Source organism: Hermetia illucens, chromosome 5 (genome assembly GCF_905115235.1).
Source record: "Hermetia illucens chromosome 5, iHerIll2.2.curated.20191125, whole genome shotgun sequence".
NCBI lineage: Eukaryota > Metazoa > Arthropoda > Insecta > Diptera > Stratiomyidae > Hermetia > Hermetia illucens.
Window position 1 is genome coordinate 98716043 of NC_051853.1, and position 21374 is coordinate 98737416.

The following is a 21374-nucleotide window of genomic DNA, read 5'->3' on the forward strand; positions in this document are numbered from 1 at the left end:
ACAATTTTCAACGGATATAGTCGTGCAGGGTATCAAATGAAAGGTCTCAATTAGTACTTTCCAAAACTGTCATTAGTTAGTAGTAAAAAGGTACGCACTTAAAGTGAGACAGGACTCATTTTCGGAATCTGCCCAAGCTAAAAATCCGAAAAAAAAATCTAGGCCTCAAAATATGTCCCATTTCGATATTTGCTCAAATAAACTTACTAATAGTATATTACTAACTTTTAGAAATTTGCTAAAAAACCCTACTGAAATTCATCCTAGGACTTCCAAATACCAATGCCAGCATAGAGGACAATATTTCGTATATACGTGCCAAATTTCATGGCAATCTGGCTTAATAATTTCGCGCGAAGTAACTGCTTCCAAAGCCATGCAACTAAGATGCTGACGTTATAATTAACGGGAATAATTGACATTCGCGTGAATTATTAAAGTCACATATACAAAGAATCTACTTATCTCCAGCCCTTTTTAAGGTTTTATGTAAAACACTTATGTGAAATCCTCCAAATAATGGCTTGATGATGTCAAGGATGGGAGAGATGTCAGGGGCCGCGCCTCAATAACTACCTGAGGCAGGAGCAGCAGGGATTGAGACTGTGATCCGTTGTGGATCTTCCCTCTCGATTGCGGCACTCGAGTCCGGAGACTTATGGTTTCTCAGGTTTAGCTTGTGCTCTGGTGTATTTCGTTAGGCGGTTGCGACTTCTCTTGTTCCTTGTGTCATTTTTAGATTTTTAGATTTAGAGGCGTGCAAGGACGTGTGAGCCGAGCCCCTTGATGGAGCTTCTGTATTTTCGGGCGGCCCTTCAGGGTCAATTTCGCCAACTTTTTAGGTTTTTGGGATAGCTTTTCCCTCTAGGTCGTCGTAGGTCACTTAGGATGGTCATTTGATCATCTTGTTTTCCTTAGGTTCATTACAAGACAATAAGACCATAACCAATATACAAAATGTTATATTTGTTAAAAACTACTACTTTTCGTTTTCCAATTCAATTAATTATTTTTTAAAACTTTCTGGAATGTCAACGTCAAAGCCATGGCCTACTTCGCACTGCTCTGTGTGAAGTAGTCTCGCTCTTTCTAATTGGCCTTGTGGCTGGCCAGGCTCTACCCGGACTTCCGGTATCGCTTCACTATAGCACTCCGTCCCTAGCTGAAACCTAGGGGTTTCGGTGAGAGAACCCGTCCCGAGGCCATTCGGCTGCGGTTGATTGGGGGACGTCACAAAAAAACGCGGTGATCTCGCTTTCTTCCAGCGCCGTCTGCTCCCTGGAAGAAAGGTTTCATTCTGTCCAAGGAGATTCTCACGTGGTTGGCTACCGACCTCCAGACTGAACGAGTGCTCCCCACGCTAGAGGACCTTATAGGGTCCCTGGTATCGTGGCCGTAGCGGCTTCTGGAGTGCATCAGCCCTCACTAGAAAGTGTGTAAGTGCCAACGTTTTAGCATCCCATTGGACTGCGGATGTTGTGCAATTCTTGCCTATGTATGAATCCCAAGAGCTTTCCAAGCTTTGAGAAAAGAGTAAATTCTAATTGCATTCCCTGCTCTGTGATGATGACGGTAAGAACATCAAAATGCGGAGCACACTGTCGACAGAAGGCCTCAGCAAATAACTGTGCTGTTATGCCCTTCATAGGTACTGCCCAGGCCACCGCATAAACCGATCAATGACCGCGAGGTAATACTTGTAGCCGTGCGAATCTCGCAAAGAGCGTACAACGTCGAGGTGTATAAAGTGAAAGCACCTTGTCAACCGAAGGAATACACCTACTGCCTTCGTAGCATGTCTAGTGACTTCGCACTTTTGGCATGCGATGCAATTTCTGGCCCACGAGTCCACGTCCTTGTTAATGGGCGGCCAGAAATACTTGCTAAAGACTAGCTGATTCGTTGTCAGAATGCACAAGATCGTGCACAATATAAAACAGTTCTTTACGGAAATCGGTTGAAATGTATTACCTAGGTTCCTTTTCAGAGACCTTGCATTAGATAAAGAAATGTGAGCTGAAAATAGCGAACTCCTTGAACGTGTATTGGAGCCCGATTGCAGGCTTAGAAGGACCGCGTCATCCTTCTGGGCCACAGTGACTGACGAAAAATCGACGGGGGCGAGGATGTTGATTTCGGGGGTCTGGAATAAAGCGTCAGCAACAAAGTTGGCTTTACCGGACATATATTGAATGTCCGAGGCGATCTGGTTGATGAGCGTTAAGTGTGAAGCTTTATTTTGTGTGAGCAAGGTTAATAGCCTGCATTCAAGGGAAGTTTGGAAATGCTTAACACTCAGATATGCGGCTAATAATTGACGCTCATAGGCGCTGTAATTCCATTGAGCGGGATTCAACTATTGTGAGAAGAAACCCAACGATTGCCAGCTTGGATTTACCCTTTTGCGAAGAGCAGCGCCTACTGTGGTGTTAGAGGCATCGACGAACACGGCTAGAGATGCATCTTGTTGAGGGAATGACAAAAGAATAGCATCTACCAACTGTTGCTAGGTGTTTTCAACCGCTTTCATGGTTTTTGCAAAGCACACAACCTCACGCGAATATTTGGTCTTAAGATCACACAGGAAGGTGTTAAGTAATGCCTGGTGGTGAGCGGCTTTATGTAGGAAACGGCGATAGAAGTTTACTATACCCAAGAATTTTGTAAGGTCTTTGACCCTCTTTGACGGCGGAGATTGCGCGATCGGTTGCACTTTGTCAGGGTCGGGTTGAATACCGTCATGGATGATGCTGCTGGGTAAGTTTGAATTTGTCAACGTTGAGAATTGGGCCACTTTAAGTACCATGAAATCTTCCAGTATCTTCCATCGAAAAAACACAGACGGACAGACGGACAGATAGACAGACAGTAAACCGATTTTAATAAGGTTCTGTTTTACACACAAAATTAATCCCCCAATTGCAGCTTTGGTTGCCTTCGTGTTCATGACAAACAAACAATTCACTGTTATATCGAAATTGTGGAATCTGGAATTTCAACGGTCACACGGGTGTGGTCACAACATTATTGAACAAATTGGAAACCGAAAGTTTTGCTCTAGCTAAAAGTTTTGTGTATTTTTGGACAAAAATATTTGGACGTTTGCCTCATTTGTACCTTTCTCGCAATACATATGCATATATTACGTCAGGCTATTCATTCTTCTGTGGTACTAACGTCCAAAATGTTAGATTGCACGGGGGGGGGGACATCTGTAACCTATTATAACTTTATTAGTAATATTAAGATTTCCTCCTATAATTTAATGCGTTTTTATGCTCGAAGGATGGACATAAAATACTGTTAATACTATTTGAGAAGATATTGATGCGGGGGTATTTCAGATCCTAAACACTGTACCCTTGTAGCTTCAAGAATTTGTTTTTTAATTTTTCGGTTGAGAAATGATTTTCCGGTAGCCGAACTCCTCCCTTTGGAATCAACAGTCAGAAATTTTAATATGGTTTAATTTTACTCAAAACCTTAAAAGCGAATCCCTTATTAAAATTGGTCCATTTATAGCTTAATTTTTGAAGAATATACCAAAAATACGTAACTAAGAACGTATAAAGAACTGAATGCTTAGATCAACTTACCTGTAAGGAAGAAACAAATTATATCCTCCCACAGTTCAATAAAATACGGATTTTCCAAATTAAACTAGTTTCACTGAAAATTTAAAAAGATTGTTGGGTTGGGGGGTATTTATATTCTTTAAAAAATCTGAATTAGGTGAACCTAGCGCTACTAATATGTCAAGCACCAATAAACTTGACACTACCACCCGCAGAATTAACACTTCCTTGAGATACAAACTTTGATATTTTGTCCACTAATCCAAGTAGCTAGGGTGCCATCGAACGTCAAGTTAAGAATCCTGGTATTCATCTACAGTTCGACTCTACTTGAATTGTTCTCCAAGTTGGAAGCCATTTGGCCAAGGTTCATGAATCGACGATAGAAGTCATCAGCATAATAAAAACGCATAGCTTCCCCTCCTCCCAAAATATATATTTATTTCGTCTTTCAAGGGATACTTACTCCTTTCTTCAGTACTTCGTTTGTAAGTCGCATCCGAAATATTATAACATAAAATACATATTTTTGGAGGAGGAGGAATAATGGGTTTTAATTGTTGGAAAACCTACAAGCATCAGAAACGATAACTATTTACCAGCATAGTTGAGGGTTGAGCGGAAACAATATAACGAATGACAATTGGAAGAGAAAATATCGGAAACGGAACGTAACTTTGCCGACTTTGGATCTTTTACCTCTATGCAGCACCTGACGTGCGACTAACACTATCCTAACTCAGACTCCTTGGGAGTGCCTCTCTATCTGTTGAATAATACATGCTCGGAGTAGATAAATGGGGAAGGACTTCACCACACATAAACTCTGAGTGGACATCAATAACTATATTACCGGCTTCAGAAGGGTAAAACATCTTCAGAATTGATATAAACTAAGCAAATTTGAAAACACAATATGCTAATATTTACTTATTGCTTTGTCAATCAAATTTTCTAAATCTTTCACGGTATATTTCAGTGACTCGGAAAATCTTTCGCTGGACATTCCAATTAACGTTTTTTGGTTTGCCATTTCCTTATCCGCAAACTGTTCAAAGCTATTATCTTTCGATTCTTTTCGATCCATCGATACCAGTGGTAAGACGCCAGTAAGACAGAGTAGATCGTACATTTCCCGTTGTTTTACTTGATTGATCACATCTTGGAGAGTTGGAATAGATCCAATTCCCAAATTCTTAAGAGCTTCCACGAATACAGGATAATAATATTTTTCAATTAGTTCCATTTTCCGCTTAAGAATATTTACTTGGCAGCTGGTGGCAAATAAATAGTTCAAATCGATTCCCAAACTATTGAAGTAGGTTGCTTGATAGTCAACCTGATTTTGTAGAAATTGATCAGAAAAAAGATAATTTTTAGAGGTAATTGGTAACTTACAAACACTATGTCTATTGGTTGTTGTGTTTCTTCATCATATTTGAAAAGGAAGTTATTGACCCATAAATCACCATGATTTAATACTTTTATATCATTCCCAGGATCAAGTCCAACCGTTTTCAAAGCAATATCTTCGAAGTTGTCATAAATTTTCCTGAGTTTTGGGGAGAACCGTTCATACCTTGGTGTCTTATTTAATTTTTCGGCAGCTAATTTCATATTTCCTTTAAACGCCGTTTCGAAGATTGGATCGGCCAGCGATTTTTCTGTAATGAATCCATAAGTATAGCCTTTCTCGATTGCTGGCTCCTGAAAATAAATAAGTAATGAATTGGAATGATAGCTCGCCTGAAGGGGAGTAACTTTCTACTTTGTTCAACAGCTGAATCGATGCGGCGTGAAACTTGGCAATTTTGTTCAGCACCACTTTAAGGTGTTGCTCGTCCAGACCAATCTCTCGATCAGCAAGTCTGTATCCCAGAGCTTTCATGTCTTCAAATACAATATTGCGGTGGGGTTCATCGAAAATTGCGAAACATCTTTTCAAAGGAAAAGAAACAATTAATATCTACTACTATTAGCTGAAGATTAATACTGACTTTGGGGCCACTGAGGTATCACCCAATATTTTTGAAAGTTTGGGTAATAACTCAACGTAAACGTTGATTTCCTTATCTATCATTCCGAACTCTTCTATCGATTTACGATGCTCGTCTATTGGAATACTTTTCACAATTAGGGAAATTTCCTTATTTCCTGAATTGGGTTCTCTGTATGTCACCTTGGCCCGATAAATTGTGCTTGTGTAGTTATCACCAGGTTGGCTCCCCATCGTTATTTGCAAATCAACGATTTCTACTCCGCTAATTTGAAGCCCTTTTTCCAGGCTTCTTTTAAAAAATTTCTCATTCAAATGGTTTGGTGCAACAATTTTGTCTATTTCGTTCGGCATCTGTAAAGAAATTTAAAACTAATTGAGAGAAGTAATTTATAGATTTATAATTTATAATTTATAACAGAAGAAATTGCTGTAAGAAAATTGCAAGACAGTTCAAGCTCCTGCTTCTTAGCAACAGTTTGACATTACAATAGCCGAATAGCAACAGAAATTGTTCCCTCTGCGGTACACATTCCTTGAGAGGCATTTTAAAATTTGCCTGTATGGCGATACATTGAAAAGTTCATTTCGTTGCCGCGCATTCATCACGAATTCATAACTTGTGTGGAGCCAATGCGATGAATTGTAAAGTGTTTTGAGATTTCTCTCCGGAGCAGCAGAATTGGTTGATGATGAATTGTCTGGTGAATTGGATCGGTGGAATAAACAATGAGTGATTAAATTTCCAGCTGGGATGTGATTTGTAGTGCACTAAAAACTAGAATTTAGAATGTGTTTCCTCAATTACGATGCGTGCGGAATGCGGATGAGAGAAGCTGCGAACCGTACGCAGCTCGCTTCACTTCGGCAAGGTTCGTTCCGATGACAGATTACGCCATTTGTAATTGGCGATGTTTTTCGTGTTCGGCTGTTACTTTTGAATGTAATTAATTTACATGAATTCACAGAAGGTACTATTTGATTTCCAAGTGCCAATTAGGAATGTCACTTGCATTAGTTCCGAAGCTTTCATTCATAAAAATTGAATCTAAGCCGGAGTGTACTCTTAGCGGTATCAATTGTATGATTTTAGTAATGTAAAATATGCATGCAGGTCGATTGCCCGCACACAAATCATCACCAATTAGCGTATCGCATCTTCCGATATTTTAAGTTATCAAATTCGTACAATTAAATGCCACTAAGAGTGCACATACCTCCAGCTTACATTCAATTTTATGAATGGGAGCAATGGTACAGGGTGCGGCAGCATAACTTCCTTTTTTGAAATGCGCGCCACTCAGTTAGTTGATGTCATAGCGGAGCGCTAGTGATCTCGTTCAAGAGGGGATACTGTAAAGTTTTGTCCCGACATGGTTCAGTCGCCATCATGCGTTGGAATAGTGAGGAGCGTGCCTTTGCCGTTGAGGTTTACTTTTCAAGCGGATGTTCGGTTATTTCAACACAGCGTGCATTTCGGAATCGCTTTACTTTAGCCCCGTTGGCTCCCGTCTCAGACCGTAAATCAATTGTTACATGGGTCACTACATTCAGACAAACTGCAAGTGCGACAAAAGGAAGAACTGGAGTCCCTCGGCCCGTTAGATCACCTGAGAACATTGCAGCAGTGAGAGCGTCAATGTTGCGATTGCCATGGCGTTCTACGCGCAAACACGCATCTGCCCTTGGACTATCCGATCGTTCTGTGAGAAGAATTCTTCGTGATGATCTTAATTTTCATCCCTATAAGATGGCGATAGTGCAGGAACTTTCAGAACGTGACTTCAATTTTCGGATGAACGCGTGTGAGCTTCTTCTTGATGTCGTTGCCGAGGGTGCTATTGTTTTCTTTAGCGATGAAGCCCATTTTCATTTGTGTGGGTCGGTTAACAAACAAAACATGTGCTACTGGGCTGACACCAAGCCTCGAGAATTGCATCAAAAGCCTTTGCATTCACCCAAAGTCACAGTGTGTTGTGCAATTTCCTCAGCCGGAATTATTGGTCCCTGGCTTTTTGAGGAAAATGAGGTTACAGTGACAGTGAATTCGGACCGGAATGTAAACATGCTACAGCATTTTTTTTTCCCACGACTAGAAAATTTGGATTTGGGGGACACTTGGTTCCAACAAGACGGTGCAACAGCACACACTTCAAGAGCATCGATGGCTGTTTTGAGGGAACACTTTCCAGAGCGCCTTATCTCAATTAAAGGCGATTTGGAATGACCGGCACGCTCTCCCGATCTGTCCCCTTGTGATTTTTTTCTATGGGGTTTTTTGAAATCCCTTGCCTATGTGAACCGTCCAAGAACCCTACAAGATTTGAAGACCAACATCCAAGAAGAAATTGCCAACATAACACCTGCTATGCTAACAAGAGTCATGACAAACGCCAGAAATCGGTTTACGCAATGTATGGAGAAAGGGGGGACGTCACCTAACAGATTTGATCTTCAAAACAATGTAAATAATAACTTTAGACATGTACCTACATTATAAAAAATAAATAAATATTTTCCGATGCATACAATAGTTTTTATTGAGTTTTGAAAAAAGGAAGTTATGCTGCCGTACCCTGTACTAATGGAATTGGCATTAATGATTAGCACATACAACGCAGGTGGTCAAAGGCAGTATAGGTCTCAGGAGGAAACAACGTGGATTAGTACCCACGATGGAGCATAAAACGTGGGGAACACCTGCTGAACTAGCACCAATAGATCTACTACCAAATCCTATCTCCACCTCCACGTGGTGACCGCTGGGAGCTCTTTTTTAACGAAAGGCTGCCTACGGAGAAAGATGAAGGCAACTTTCCAGCGCCTAAAAAAGGGAGAAATTGTAGCAACTGGTTCTCCAGGTTGAGGGTTGGATAGGGCTGCTAACCCTAAACGGAAAACAACCGTTACGAAGCCACATAAGTATACCTTCTACGAGGTAGTAGAACGAACCCTCGAAGAGTTATGGAACCGTCCGCACCGTCGGCATCTTTTAAAGACCAGTATAAATCCTGGTCGTAAATAATAATAAACGAAGATGCATCTGCGCATCTTCTTTCCTCCGTATGACCCTTATAAATATTCCATATCTCGTCATACCCGACTCAGGTCAAATGTTTTCTTTTACAACATGTCCTGTTGTTGAATAATAAACGAAGATGCATTTGCGCATCTTCGCTGCTCAGAATGACCCTAATAAAAGGATTGTATTTTACGTAGATAAGAAGGATTTTACGTAGATAAGAACCATATGTGTTATGTATTTTCATAGAAGATAAGGAACATATGTATATTATAAGGAAATATAAATACGAGGTGACCGAGAAGGAACCTCAGTCTTGTTTCGATATTACAATAGCCCTGTTTCGATATTACAGTAGGGAAGTACTAAAAGAAACAACTGTGTAACAATGACACTAAGTGTTGTTACTTAACTGAAGCCTTTCTCAGATATGAAATCAAAATCATACTTGGGGACGGAAGCGATATGTCGGCTCCCATAGCTACATCAAAATACAAATGATAATGGACTGTGGATTGTCCAATTAGCAGTGTCACATGAAAGGGTTGTTGGAAGTGCCTGGTTTGCGCAGAAAGCGGTCCACAAACAAACGTGGGCCTCTCCAGACGAGCCCACTTTCAACCAAATTGACTACGTGTTGATTGAATGCCGCCACCTCTCAGCTTCGATGAATGTCAGAACATATCTAGGGGCCAATATAGACTCGGATCACTATCTCGTTGGCATGGTGCTCTGAGCTAGAATAACAGCACCACCCAGAATCCCCTCTGACAATCAAGTGAGAGTTAACATTGAAGCCATTCACAAAACAGCCCTCCGCAACACCTATAAGAGGGAAATGGGAGCCACAATAACCGCAGTCAACAGAGATCCTAAAGATGAAGCATCAACAACTGATCTTCTGAAGAACATTATCATAAATGGGGCCGCAAACTTACTTAGCCCTAGTTGCAAAAAGAGTCGGAACGCTTGGTTTGACGATGAATGAAAACCAGCAACACAACGGAAAAATGAAAGCCGAGTAATGTTGTATTCTCAAAGGACGCGGGCACGTGCGGAGACTTATCACGAACTTCGACGAGTGGCGAAGCGGTCCAACATACCACTAGGCGCAGAAATTTTACCAAGAAGTCAGCAGGATAAAGACTTACACACCTCGATGCTCACCGGCAAGACAAAGAGGGCAATCTGATTCCCGACAGAATGGGCATATTGGGGCGATGGGTTGAGTATTTTAATGAACTGCTCAACAACCAGAATATCGGCGAGTTGGAGGTCCCGCCCACTGAAGACGACGGACAAATACTGCCCTCACTAAGTATAGAAGAAACGACCCGTGCCATTCAACGACTTAAAGATCATAATTCGCAAGGAGTCGATAGAATTAGAGCCGAACTGGTTGAATATGGAGGCGACCAATTACAAGTGGTTCATCAGCTTATTCTCAAGATGTGGGACAGCGAATCAATGCCTAAAGACTGGCAAAGAAGCATTATCTGTCCCATATATAAACAAGTCGGGAAACCGGACGCTTGACGCTTCAGGTATAAAAGGTTTTGTGTTTCCCTATGTCAGGAGCATAACGTAGTTCTCCATTGGCTTATAGCATTGACCCGAGATATTGAAATCGCTCAGTTCTGGGCAGGTTACTGCCATTGCCAGAACTGAGCGACTTAAATATCTCGAGGGGTAGGTTACTGCCATTGCCAGAACTCAGCGATTTAAATATCTCAAGGGGCAGGATACTACCATTTCCAGCGATTTAAATATCTCGAGTCAACGCTATCAGCCAATGAACTGCGTAACGAAATTGTTTCACGCATTAATGCAACCTGGATGAAGTAGCATTCCCCAACTGATGTTCTTTGTTATCGACGTATCAGCGCACGTCCCAGACCTAAAATTTACTGCAATGTCGTCCGTATGCCGCTCTCTATAGTTCTGAGTGTTGGCCGACTATAAAGGACAATGAATGGCGTTTTGCGGTAATGGGGACGAAGATGTTGCATTGAACTGGTGGTGTGACAGGTTTTGATTACGTCTGAAATGAGAATATCCGCGATCGATATGGGTTTGCACCGATCGTGGAAAAACTGCAAGAGAGGCGTTTTCGATGGTGTGGTCACGTAATTCACGCTAACGAGAATTCAATAACCAGTATTGGTTAGAACATAGAAAGCAATGGTAAGCAACCAAAAAGCCGGCCAAAACAACGGTCGCTTGATACACTGGATGGGGATATAAAGGTCTCGCGATTACATTCTGATCAGGCATTTGATAAAATAAAATGACGAAATCGATCACCACGAGCCGACCCCGCTTGTGAACTAAAGGCTGAAGAAAAAGAAAAAGATGTGAGGAGCAACGAGTGCACGACAGCTCCGTGTAATATAGCTAAAAATTCCATTGCCCTCTATTTTCTAGAAAGCTATTTAAATAAATCATTTGATGGAAAGCCCTGTGTGTCAACCTCATACGCTCCACACTCTGAGTTTAATATTATTAGCAAATGCCAATAATTTAACCAACATCAAAATATAACAAATCAGGAAACCGTAAGCTGGGCACTTCAGGTATAAAAGGTTTTGTTTGCTTCTTGTGTGGGTATATTTGAGTGGGGAACTATCCCATTTGTACGTGCCCCATTATATATATGAATTTAGTATGTCAGACTACTCACTTCGGTAAAGTCAATTTTGAACTACTGTAACTTTTTAACTAATAGTATGATTTTGATTAAACTTTTATAACTCTGGGATAAACTTAAGGGGGGTTTTACTCCATTTTCTCAAAAATATGTTATTATACTATTATTAACTTAATTTGAACAGATATCGATATGGGGAGTATTTTGAGGCCTGGGCACCATACAGAGGCAGCTTCGTGATTTTTTTCAGATTTTTCGGTTAGGTAGTTTCTGAGAATCGGTCCGTTAAAGAAATCATCACTTTCCACCCCTCCCACTCCCCGCCTTTTTAACAAATCTCAAAACTACGGCTTCGTACTAATCGAGACCTTTCATTTGATACCCTACACAACTATATCCGATGAAAAAAAATGTTGAATTCCCCCTTTGCATGTATGGGGAGTCCCCCTTTAAACTCCACCTAAATTTATGCCACTCGCTGTATGCGCGGGATTTCATAGCTCCCATCTGTCATCTGTCCATCTGTCGTTCGGATCGGTTTAGCTGTTTTGGAGAAAAATGCGTGTGACAGACAGACAGACAGACATTGAACCGATTTTAATAAGGTTTTGTTTTACACAAAACCTTAGAAAGGAGATATCACGTAGTGCAACAATTATAGAGGTATCACGTTGCTGAGTACCATCCATAAGATATTCTCCTCTATCTTGCTAGGCCGGATAGCCCCAACAAACAACCCGGAAAATCATTGGCCCATACCAAAGAGGCTTCACTCCAGGCAAATCAGCAACAGATTCGATTTTTCTTTGTGCGTGAAGCGATGGAAAAACGGCTGGAATGTGGACATAAGTTGCACCATCTTTTCATCGACTTTAAGGCCGCTTATAACTGCACAGCCAGGGTATAACTTTATACGACTATGAGAGAATTCGGTATCCCAACGAAATTGATAAGGCTGACTAGGCTGACCCTGACCAATGTGTGAGGCCAGATAAAAGCAGCAGGATCACTCTCAAGACCATTCCACATCAATAACGGTCTAAGACAAGAGGATGCCCTATCATGCATCCTCTTTAACCTGGCCCTCGAAAAAATGATCCGTGGTGCTGAGGTAAATGCGATCCTCTTTAAGTCCACCCAAATACTGGCGTATGCTGACGATATCAGCGTCATGGGAAGAAAGACCCGAGACGTACAAATTGCCTTCATCCAGATCTTGGGCTGCACATCAATGTGTAATGAACTTCATTTGATAGCTCTCTCACTCCGAACGCACGCAGTCATACCGCTGTTGTGTTTCGTCTTTTTTGTAGGTTGTAAATTTTAAAATCGGTGCATATGCATAAAACTAGTGAGTACGTTGAATACAAGTTTGAGTTTTCGAATTGAAGTGAAAGTGATGTCTTTGAATAATTTTTAATACGATGGTATAATTTTGTGAATTAGCTCATCAGCTGCGACGCTAAAATCAAATTCTTAGTCAGAGGCGGTTAAACGCTGCGCGTCCTCTTTCGTGGTCCCGTTAGTACAAAGCAACTAACGAGTGAAGTTCTGACTACTTAAAATGATTTTAAAAGCTCAACTCTATAAATTTAAACATGTTGGCCCAAAGCCCAGTTAAAGGAGGAGGGTTTTAGGCAACGTACTTCTATGTCTATACTATCCATCCATGATTGTCGTTAAAAACAACATTTTCGTGTTGAGTCATAAGCCTCGGAAAAATGTGTTCACCTCAGTCGAGCGGCAGGATGGACCCCGGTCCTATGGAGAAATTCAGTCAATATTGTGTTGGCATTGCCACCTCGCAGGATTTCCGTGACGCTATTCAAGAAGTCGAACGATTTGATGACCGGTTGATATATTTCAACATTTCATAAGCTTCTTCTTTTTCTTCACTCTTTGTTGCGTTCACAATGTTCAAAAAATAAACCGTTTGAAGAAAGTAAAATAAATCGCCCACTTCTGGGCAGGTCATTGCCACTGACAATGATTGTGCCTGTTTCATGGAGATCGATCGTCAAAAATTCAGTTTTATTCAGATTCAATTTGATCGTGTTGCAGGAGGCGATCAATCCATTTTTGGACAACCCGCTCGAGATTATTTTTGCTATTAAACGCTAGGAAAAAATCATCTGCATAAAGCAGTATGTAGGGCGCTGGACGTTGGATGTCCCGTGTGACCGTTTCCATAACAAGAACAAAAAGGAGTGATGAGGAGGCGCTTCCTTGATGAACGCTAACGGAGACGCAAAACGGTTTTGATACACCTGCCACACTTCGAGCTTTACTTTTCGTATGATATTGATTTGAAATAGTGGCGTAACACGCCTTCATCACATCCGAAATCAGAATATTCGCGGTCGATATGGCATTGCGCCGATCGTGGAAAAATTGCGAGAGGGGCGTCTTCGAGGGTATGGTCATGCAATATGCGTTAACGATCACGACGAGCCGATCCGAAGAAGGAGAAGCACATAATATTCCCTCCGCTTATCCCGTAGGTACTTCCACCAGGCAATGAGCTTCAAATAGGCTAAGAATTTGCGATTTATGGGTGGAAATTTGGCAGGGATGAAGAAATGTGGTTAATGGGTTTATTTTACACTGCGGATGCAATTTTCTTTCGAAAAACCTTTCCATTAGATTGTGGACGAACTCTCTTCTCTAAGTGGTCTGACATTTGCTCACATGCTCAGCCGCAATTTTTGGTCGATCAATTGTAAGACAGTCAAGTGCAGTGTCTTAACATCTGACGTTCGAAGGCCATGCAATTTTCCATGGCTTCCGATGTGCACGTTGTCCATGTTGGGCTTTCGTACCATTCGGGGTATATATAGAGTCAGTTTGGTTTTGGTGCTTGGATCTACGCTCTTACGAAGAACGATCTTAAAGTGAGGATTGAACTTTAGGAATTCATTGAGTTTGATTCCTAAGTACCTGATTGATTTTGACCTCCTCACAGTGATATTCTCGATAGAAAGATACAGACTTGTGTCTTTGCCTCGTTTATTCTTATTGGTCATTTCAGGTAGTATTTGCAGAAAAGTACAAGGTACTTCTCTATTGCTTTAACTACCTTGTTGAGTCGGAGGTGTGAAGAATTAACCAATGCGTCATCGGCAAATTGAATCAAGCCAGTGCCGATTTCAGGGGACGGAACGTCACCTGTGAAAATGCAACTGGAACAGTAAGAGTTGGGTCTCTCCGTTGAGCTGTCGCTAATAAGGCTGGTGTTGCTTTTCCAGCGTCACTGTAGATAGGTTCCCTGTTCTTAGTCAGAACGAAGTTGCGGAATTTAGGCTTTCTGGTTTGCCTATTTACGTGTTGGAGCATATTTGGCCCGGGCTTGATATCTGCCAATTTGCGGGTCACCTCTTTTTTACAGTAATTCGCTACGCCACGGGAAAGTGAGTTTTCTGGAACTCATCGACTGTAATAAGCTTCGTGTTTTTGCGTGTAGCCGTATTAATGGCGTCTGTTGCCAAAATGATTACTTGGTCGATTTCTTTTTCGGGCAAATTACGGGTGATTCAGAGTATCTTCATGTTGAGCCTAAATTTTTCCTGAAATTAAGTCAGTGCCAGAAGGAACTGCCTCTGGGCCAACCCTGTATAACATTTTAACCGCGTTCCGCGTTCCGCCCCCTGAAATCGCCACCGGCCTGATTCAATTTGCCCATGACATATTGGTTTATTCTTCACATCTCCAACTCAACAAGGCAGTTAAAGCGACATAGAAGTTCCTCGTATTTCTCCGGAAATATAACCTGAAATGGCCAATAAAGGTAAACGTGGCAAAGACACAAGTCTGCAGCTTTCTAGATACCCTGGTTCTAGATACATCCAGAAGAATGTTGAACACTTAAAGCTCCAAATTGGGAATATCACAGTGGGGAGGTCAAAATCGATCAGGTACTTAGGAACCAAAGTCAATGAATTCCTAAATTTCAAACCTCACTTTAAGCTCGCTATCTGTAAGGCATGCGGTGCATTGAGAAGAATCTTTCTTCTTCTAAAGGACCAACAACACAACCAAACTAGATATCATAAAATCCTGATACAACCAATCATCTGTTACGGAGCCCTAACGTGGATCACGTGCTCATTGAAAGCCGAACGAATGGACATTAAGGCACTTCTCTGAATTATTTTACAGTTGGAACACATTCAAGACCGTAACGGTACACTAGAGTACACTGTAGGAGGCAATGTGGTCAGCATTGCGCTCTCCCGAGATCATTACCCTGATTGGACTCAGGTATACAAATTCCACTGCCACCAGTGAGATTTGAACTGCGACCTTCTGTATGACAACCTTGTGCTCTAACCACTCAGCCATCCGGACACAATTAGTTAAAAACAAGTCGGAATACCGGAAGTTTGACGTTTCAGGTATAAAAGGTTTTGTATTTCCCTATGTGAGGAACGATGAGTGCATGATATTTCCGTGTGTACATAGTTAGAAAACTCGATTGCCCTCTATTTTTGAAAGGTCCATTTACATAAATAGTTTGATCTGGAAAGCGCTGTATTGATAATAGTTAACCTCATCATGTACCCAAGGTCAATAGATGGCAAACGAAAAAGCTCGTAGTTGGGATTTTTGACTTCAGTTAGTCCTAACCCTCAATAACATACCGGTGGAGCCTGCTTCATGGTATAAGAAAAAAACACTGGCCTATTTCTGGTTGCAAGAATCAATCTAATAAGTAAGGCTTATATTATGTGGAAACTTTAAGCAACTAAAGATATTCATTTGTCATAATTGCAAGGAAATATACAAATATAGAATTGTGTATCATCGACGTCAAGTTTTACTGTTTTCCCAACCCTTTCATCACATTGAAATTGCTGGTTTTGCGTGGTCTTTCTAGTGTTAAAGCAAAAAAAAAAATAAATCATTTTTATCGCTACTTGGCATATACATAATTAGCCTTGACATATGCCACTTGTCTGTTATCGGTTACTCGAAATGATTCGTTTCTAGTACGAATATGCGATAATTTTTCAGCGCAGATATCGGAAAGGGTAATTTGAGCCATTATATTTTCTTCGCATTTCAATCGTAAAACAACGACTCGCAAGATTAAAATCTTATCAATACAAGTCTAGACGCTAATTTTACTAACATAAATGGAGTGGACTTGGAACTTGCTCGCTTTTCCAGAGATTATTAGAAATCGGACTAATATCTAAGCTCCTCGTATGGATCCTAGAATAGTGTTCATATAGCCAAAATTGCTTGGCTTAGATGTGTACGTTGGTTAGCTCGGATTTATACCTATCCTATAACATTTAGATGCACGTCACTCCAGACTTGCAGTTAATATATTGTACGGAACCAACTTCAAAATCATTAGAATTTTGAGGTGCCATTCGGCTCTGAATTTGCACTCTCTTCTAACAGACATTTTGTAAAATAAAAAGAAAATTCCGCGTTCTGCTTCTTTATCTGTTAAGTCTCAGGAAAGGAATATTCATGAAGCCCTCTACACTATTATCGGGGAGTATAGGATCGTTCTTAAAAGTAGTTAGTGTTCATGTAGCGTCACTCATAAACTCATCGTTATCCAAAAATTTCAGTGCCTACTGAACTTTCACTCTATTTTTCATTAGATGCGTGGAAATAAATTAGTTACTATTAGTAGTGTTTACTTCTTAGCCAACTCAATGTTTCCCAGTCATTCAGACTATAATAATTCACCCCTCGTTCCTTTGAAAACGGGTTTATGGCCATCTTTGGACGTTATTAAATAATAAACGTTTGGATGACACATTCATAGTAGTCTGTATCCGTCGCCGGACGTTTTCCAGATCGGTCTTCGTCCACGGCAATATTCCAAATGCAGTGACGGGATAGCGAATATATTCAGCGCGCTTATTGTATTCATCCCCGAGAGATGCGATTTTAGCACCAGCTTCACACTTCGCAGGAATTAGGACAGCAGAGTATCCTTCAGATCACCAACTCGAGATTGGTTCCTTGCAGAATTCCTAGGTATTTGTAGAAGTCTGGATGTGGAGGTCACCAATGCTACGTCTGGCATGCGGCTCATGAGGACCTTTACCGATGGCTTGGGTTCGACACTTGTCTAACCCAAATTCCTTCCGAATATCACGACTGAACATGTCATCTAAGTATATTAAGTGTGTCAACTCGCACTTAGGACGTACGCCACATTTTTTTGCAAAACCATGCCTTCTAGCACCATTCAGTAGCTATTAAAAGGGTTCAATGCAAAACCAAAAGGGACTCAACGAATCTCCCTGGAACATAATAATAATCGGCGTAATAATCCAATTGGATGGAGGCTTTGAAGTGTGTAAGAGCACTTCATTACAAACCGTAACGGTACTCTACAGGATTACAGTACCCTATAGGAGGCAATGTGGTCGGCATTGCGTCTGCCCGAAATTATTACCCTGATTGCACTCAGATACTCATTCACAGCTGAGTCGATTGGTATCCGACTTCAAATCACGATACAAATCCCACTGCCACTAGTGAGATTTGAACCGTATGATAGCCTTGTGCACTCAGCTATCCGGACACTGGAAGATGCCTGTCCCTATATGGAGAGGCTCTAAAGTATTAGCACCCTCAGATGAATGCACTAGTAAGGTGGCTCTTCCATGACTGTCGCCAAAAACTTTATTAGTTTCGGATCAATGCGTAGGCGTAGGATATCGGATAGCCAGTGATTCAGTACGTTATCAAAAGCCTTGGCATAGTTGATATAAAAACTAACGAACTTTCTTTGGCCTCTAGTTGCTTGGTGCTCTTTGCAACTCCATGACACAATTCGGCAGCCGACTTTCCAGACGAATCTTCCATAGTGGATTTCTTCGGTCAGTCAAACCAATACAACGTAAGCAAATTTTCTGATCCTGCAATCTGACAGCGGCAAACGCACCATAATACACAAATAATTGTAGTTTCAGCAGCGACATGTCACACAGAGTCGAGACGCAATCCAATTATTGATTTCAGATAGAATTCTCGGAGTTGCTGGAGATGCATAAAGCCTGGAAATACCTAGTCTATGGAAAGCATCCATTTCCGGAAATTCTATACACGATCTTTAGAATGCATGGGCTGATCATGGGAACGTGTCCGGTTGACCGGTATGAGCTGTAGGCAATATTTGATAGTTCTGCTTACAGCGTGTTTTGGAACCGGTAAGTTCTAACTGATTGTCAAATACCACTCAACAAGCCTGACGTGCTGTTAGTTGACAAGACGCGTCGCTTCGCGTATATTGTTGATGTTATTATCTCTCATAATAGCAACATTGAACGGAAATACGTGGAGAGGAATTGGCATAATATTGTCAGTTACAGATATTGCACCACAGTTTGGTTCAAACCAAGCAGGGATATTCGATTTCTTCCATTAGTCTACCTTCGGGTACTACCATCAGCGCCCCTTTTTCTTTCGAATAGGTAGGGTCGTCCGAGTCTAAATGCTTGGCACTTCGTGCTAGTATTAGTTAAAATGCGGCACGTACTGAGATAGTGACTTGTTACCCAATACCTGGGGTGATATTCTTAAAGCCGATAGCACGCAGGCACCAAATGAAGTCTAGTTAAATTATTACGAATTACTTTAACGTAAAGTCACTGTTATTAACGTTATTTGTTAGCCGTTCTATGAAACTTTTCAAAGAAAATATAACAAAGTTCACTTCCATCTCCTTTTGTTTCTAAGCCAATGCAACTTCTTCCTAGAACTAATATCTCCTAGCTCCTCAAATCCAAACTCCCTCCCGTCCATCTTTTTTTATTAGATTCATATCGCCGTTACATACTTCGAAATTTCCCAAACATGCAAATTTCCCAGTTTTGGCGTTCGGAAAAGCGTTCTTACTCACGATAATTCCGTCGCGTTGATAATCTTTTAGCCAATTTCAATATTTTTTCAATTCTCTTGGTGGACATTTAATCAATGAACCTCTGAAGGTTTGCCGCATCTGCTTTCACGACGAAAACGAAAACTCCCCGTGCGGTCAACTAAAGACGAAATCGATCCCCCTTTTTAGTTTAATTTTCTTATTTCCCTTTTCCAAATTCAAACCCGATATTTTATTCGATTCAAATTAACAATCATTCCTTTAGCACAGATTCACAATACCATTTAAGGCCATGAGAGGGTCACAAGTTTCATACGGATACGATACGAATCTGACTCCCTGCAAGACACAAAATGAATCCCTACGAAAGACAGAAACGCTCTCGTCTGACTTAGCACTTCGCGGATATATTACTGCACTTTTCTGGAATCTTCACTCGAACTAACACCTTCGTTCGCCATTGGCTACAAACTGTCTATAAAAACATTTCAGAAATTAGCTAAGTCTAGATTAAGTGGCGCTTGCTGTCTTGCTTTTTGCTTGCTCTTCTTCTCGGTGCTTCCCTTCAAATCTTTGCATAGCCGGCAATCAAGGGTACTTCCAAATATTGATGCAATTCGTTTAAACAGGAAACAGGGAAACAGCCGGGCAGAATCACCATCAGCCTTGATTCTCTCCACTTCCTACTCCAATAACATAATCGTCAACCATTCAACTCCGCTTATCGTACTCATTTCCCATCCCGGGTTCAGCTGATCAGCTTTCTACCCATCAGCCAGTCCAGGTACCGCTAATCCTCTATACAAAATACATTTTAATTCGCCTCAAGAAGAAGTGAAACGTTGTATCCAATAATAGCAAGTTTATGTGCAGGATCAACATTCTCTTTTGACTGGTCATGCAATATTCGAGAATCATCATTTCTTACAAATTGACAAATTTTAAAATATAAATGAGTTTTAAAATTTTAGGGAAACAGGTGATAGGTTTCGATAAATAAAAGGATATTATTAATATTTTAATTTAAGATGGTTGATGTAAGTGAATGTCGGGGTGGTTAATAGGAAATTGGGAAGAGTATGCTGGCAAGTTAAGGGGTGTTAAAATTGAAGAAAAGGGGAGAACATTACATAATAGTAGATGCATTCTTTTTCCCTTTTGTCTCTGGAAAGTTTCGGCCACTACAAACACGACACAACAGTTTATAATATAACACAGTCCTCAGAGATAACAGTAGTGGTTCCGAAATGAAAGGGGATTCTGCAATCGCTTTGGATAACCCATTCTTAGGGAGCGTTTCAAACCAGTAACAGTAACCAGTAACATTATTGATATCATATGTGGTTGGCCAATACAAAAGCAGAAGCCAAATAATAATAATCCTTCGCCCAACAATTCAGTACCTTTACAGTACATTGGGAGGATTAAGCGTTCTTCCATTACGACTGCCTAGTGGTCTGACCACTTATGGATCGCGACAAAAGTCAAATAAACCGAAAAAAAATGGATTTAAGAGGCACTAGTAGGATGTTAGCAAAATATGAAATTGTTCATTGCTCCATTAATTATTCACCTCAACTTTCGTCTTTCGAGATCACTTTCATCCCTTTAAGGGACGCAGATCATGAATAGCAAATGAAACACAAGTTCGAACATATAAAATTTTCAGCTCTTCACTTCTGCAGGACACTGGCGAGCGGTAGAATTTCCATCAAAATTATTATTCGGGAGACCTTGAGTAGACTCGCTTATATATAAATAAAGTTTGGATATTAAACAATACGTTTAACAGCAAGACGAAAGATTAGGTTCCCTGCAATCACTTTTTAAAACAATCTTGCATTTTACCCGCTGTGGTCCAAACATTAGAATAATGAAGCGGTTTTACTTACTATGCTCATCTAAAGAACACCGTGGTTTTCTAAAACTGGACTAGCTCCGTGGCGCTTTCTGTACCGACTTAAATATTTTGAACGCGTGCAGAATAAGCCTTTTGACCGAACATTCTTATCTAACTCCAAAACATTTTGGTGCTTCCATCAGAGAATTCATAGCTATACTTATGTATCTCCATATGTAGGTGTGTATAGCTTATTTCTATATGTATTTCACGTAAGAGTGTGGTCATGAGTGCCCGAGAGAACACTTTTCTATGATTTCAAATTGCCACCCTTGCGTTATTGTCGCTGATGAACGATGACAAGACATCCCGGAAGTATTATCTGTTCAATAATAGATAGATGTTTTGCTTCATATCTTTTATAGACTTTGTACCGTTGGCATCA

At 40.8% G+C, this 21374-nt stretch overlaps 1 protein-coding gene across 2 annotated transcripts; it reads right to left on the bottom strand.

Moving 5' to 3' along the window:
• Positions 1-4409: 4409 nt before the first annotated feature.
• On the bottom strand, positions 4410-21105 carry LOC119658224. 2 transcript variants are annotated; one of them, XM_038065490.1, is made up of 5 exons: positions 20982-21105; positions 5573-5925; positions 5344-5512; positions 4974-5282; positions 4410-4914 (listed from the first exon to the last, which is right to left on the bottom strand). In XM_038065490.1, the coding sequence occupies exons 1-5, from the start codon at positions 20988-20990 to the stop codon at positions 4495-4497; spliced, it is 1260 nt and encodes a 419-aa protein (XP_037921418.1). In that variant the 5' UTR covers positions 20991-21105; the 3' UTR covers positions 4410-4494. The 2 variants fall into 2 exon arrangements, with proteins under 2 accessions (XP_037921418.1, XP_037921419.1); XM_038065491.1 differs by lacking the exon at positions 20982-21105 and adding an exon at positions 20663-20914.
• Positions 21106-21374: the final 269 nt, after the last annotated feature.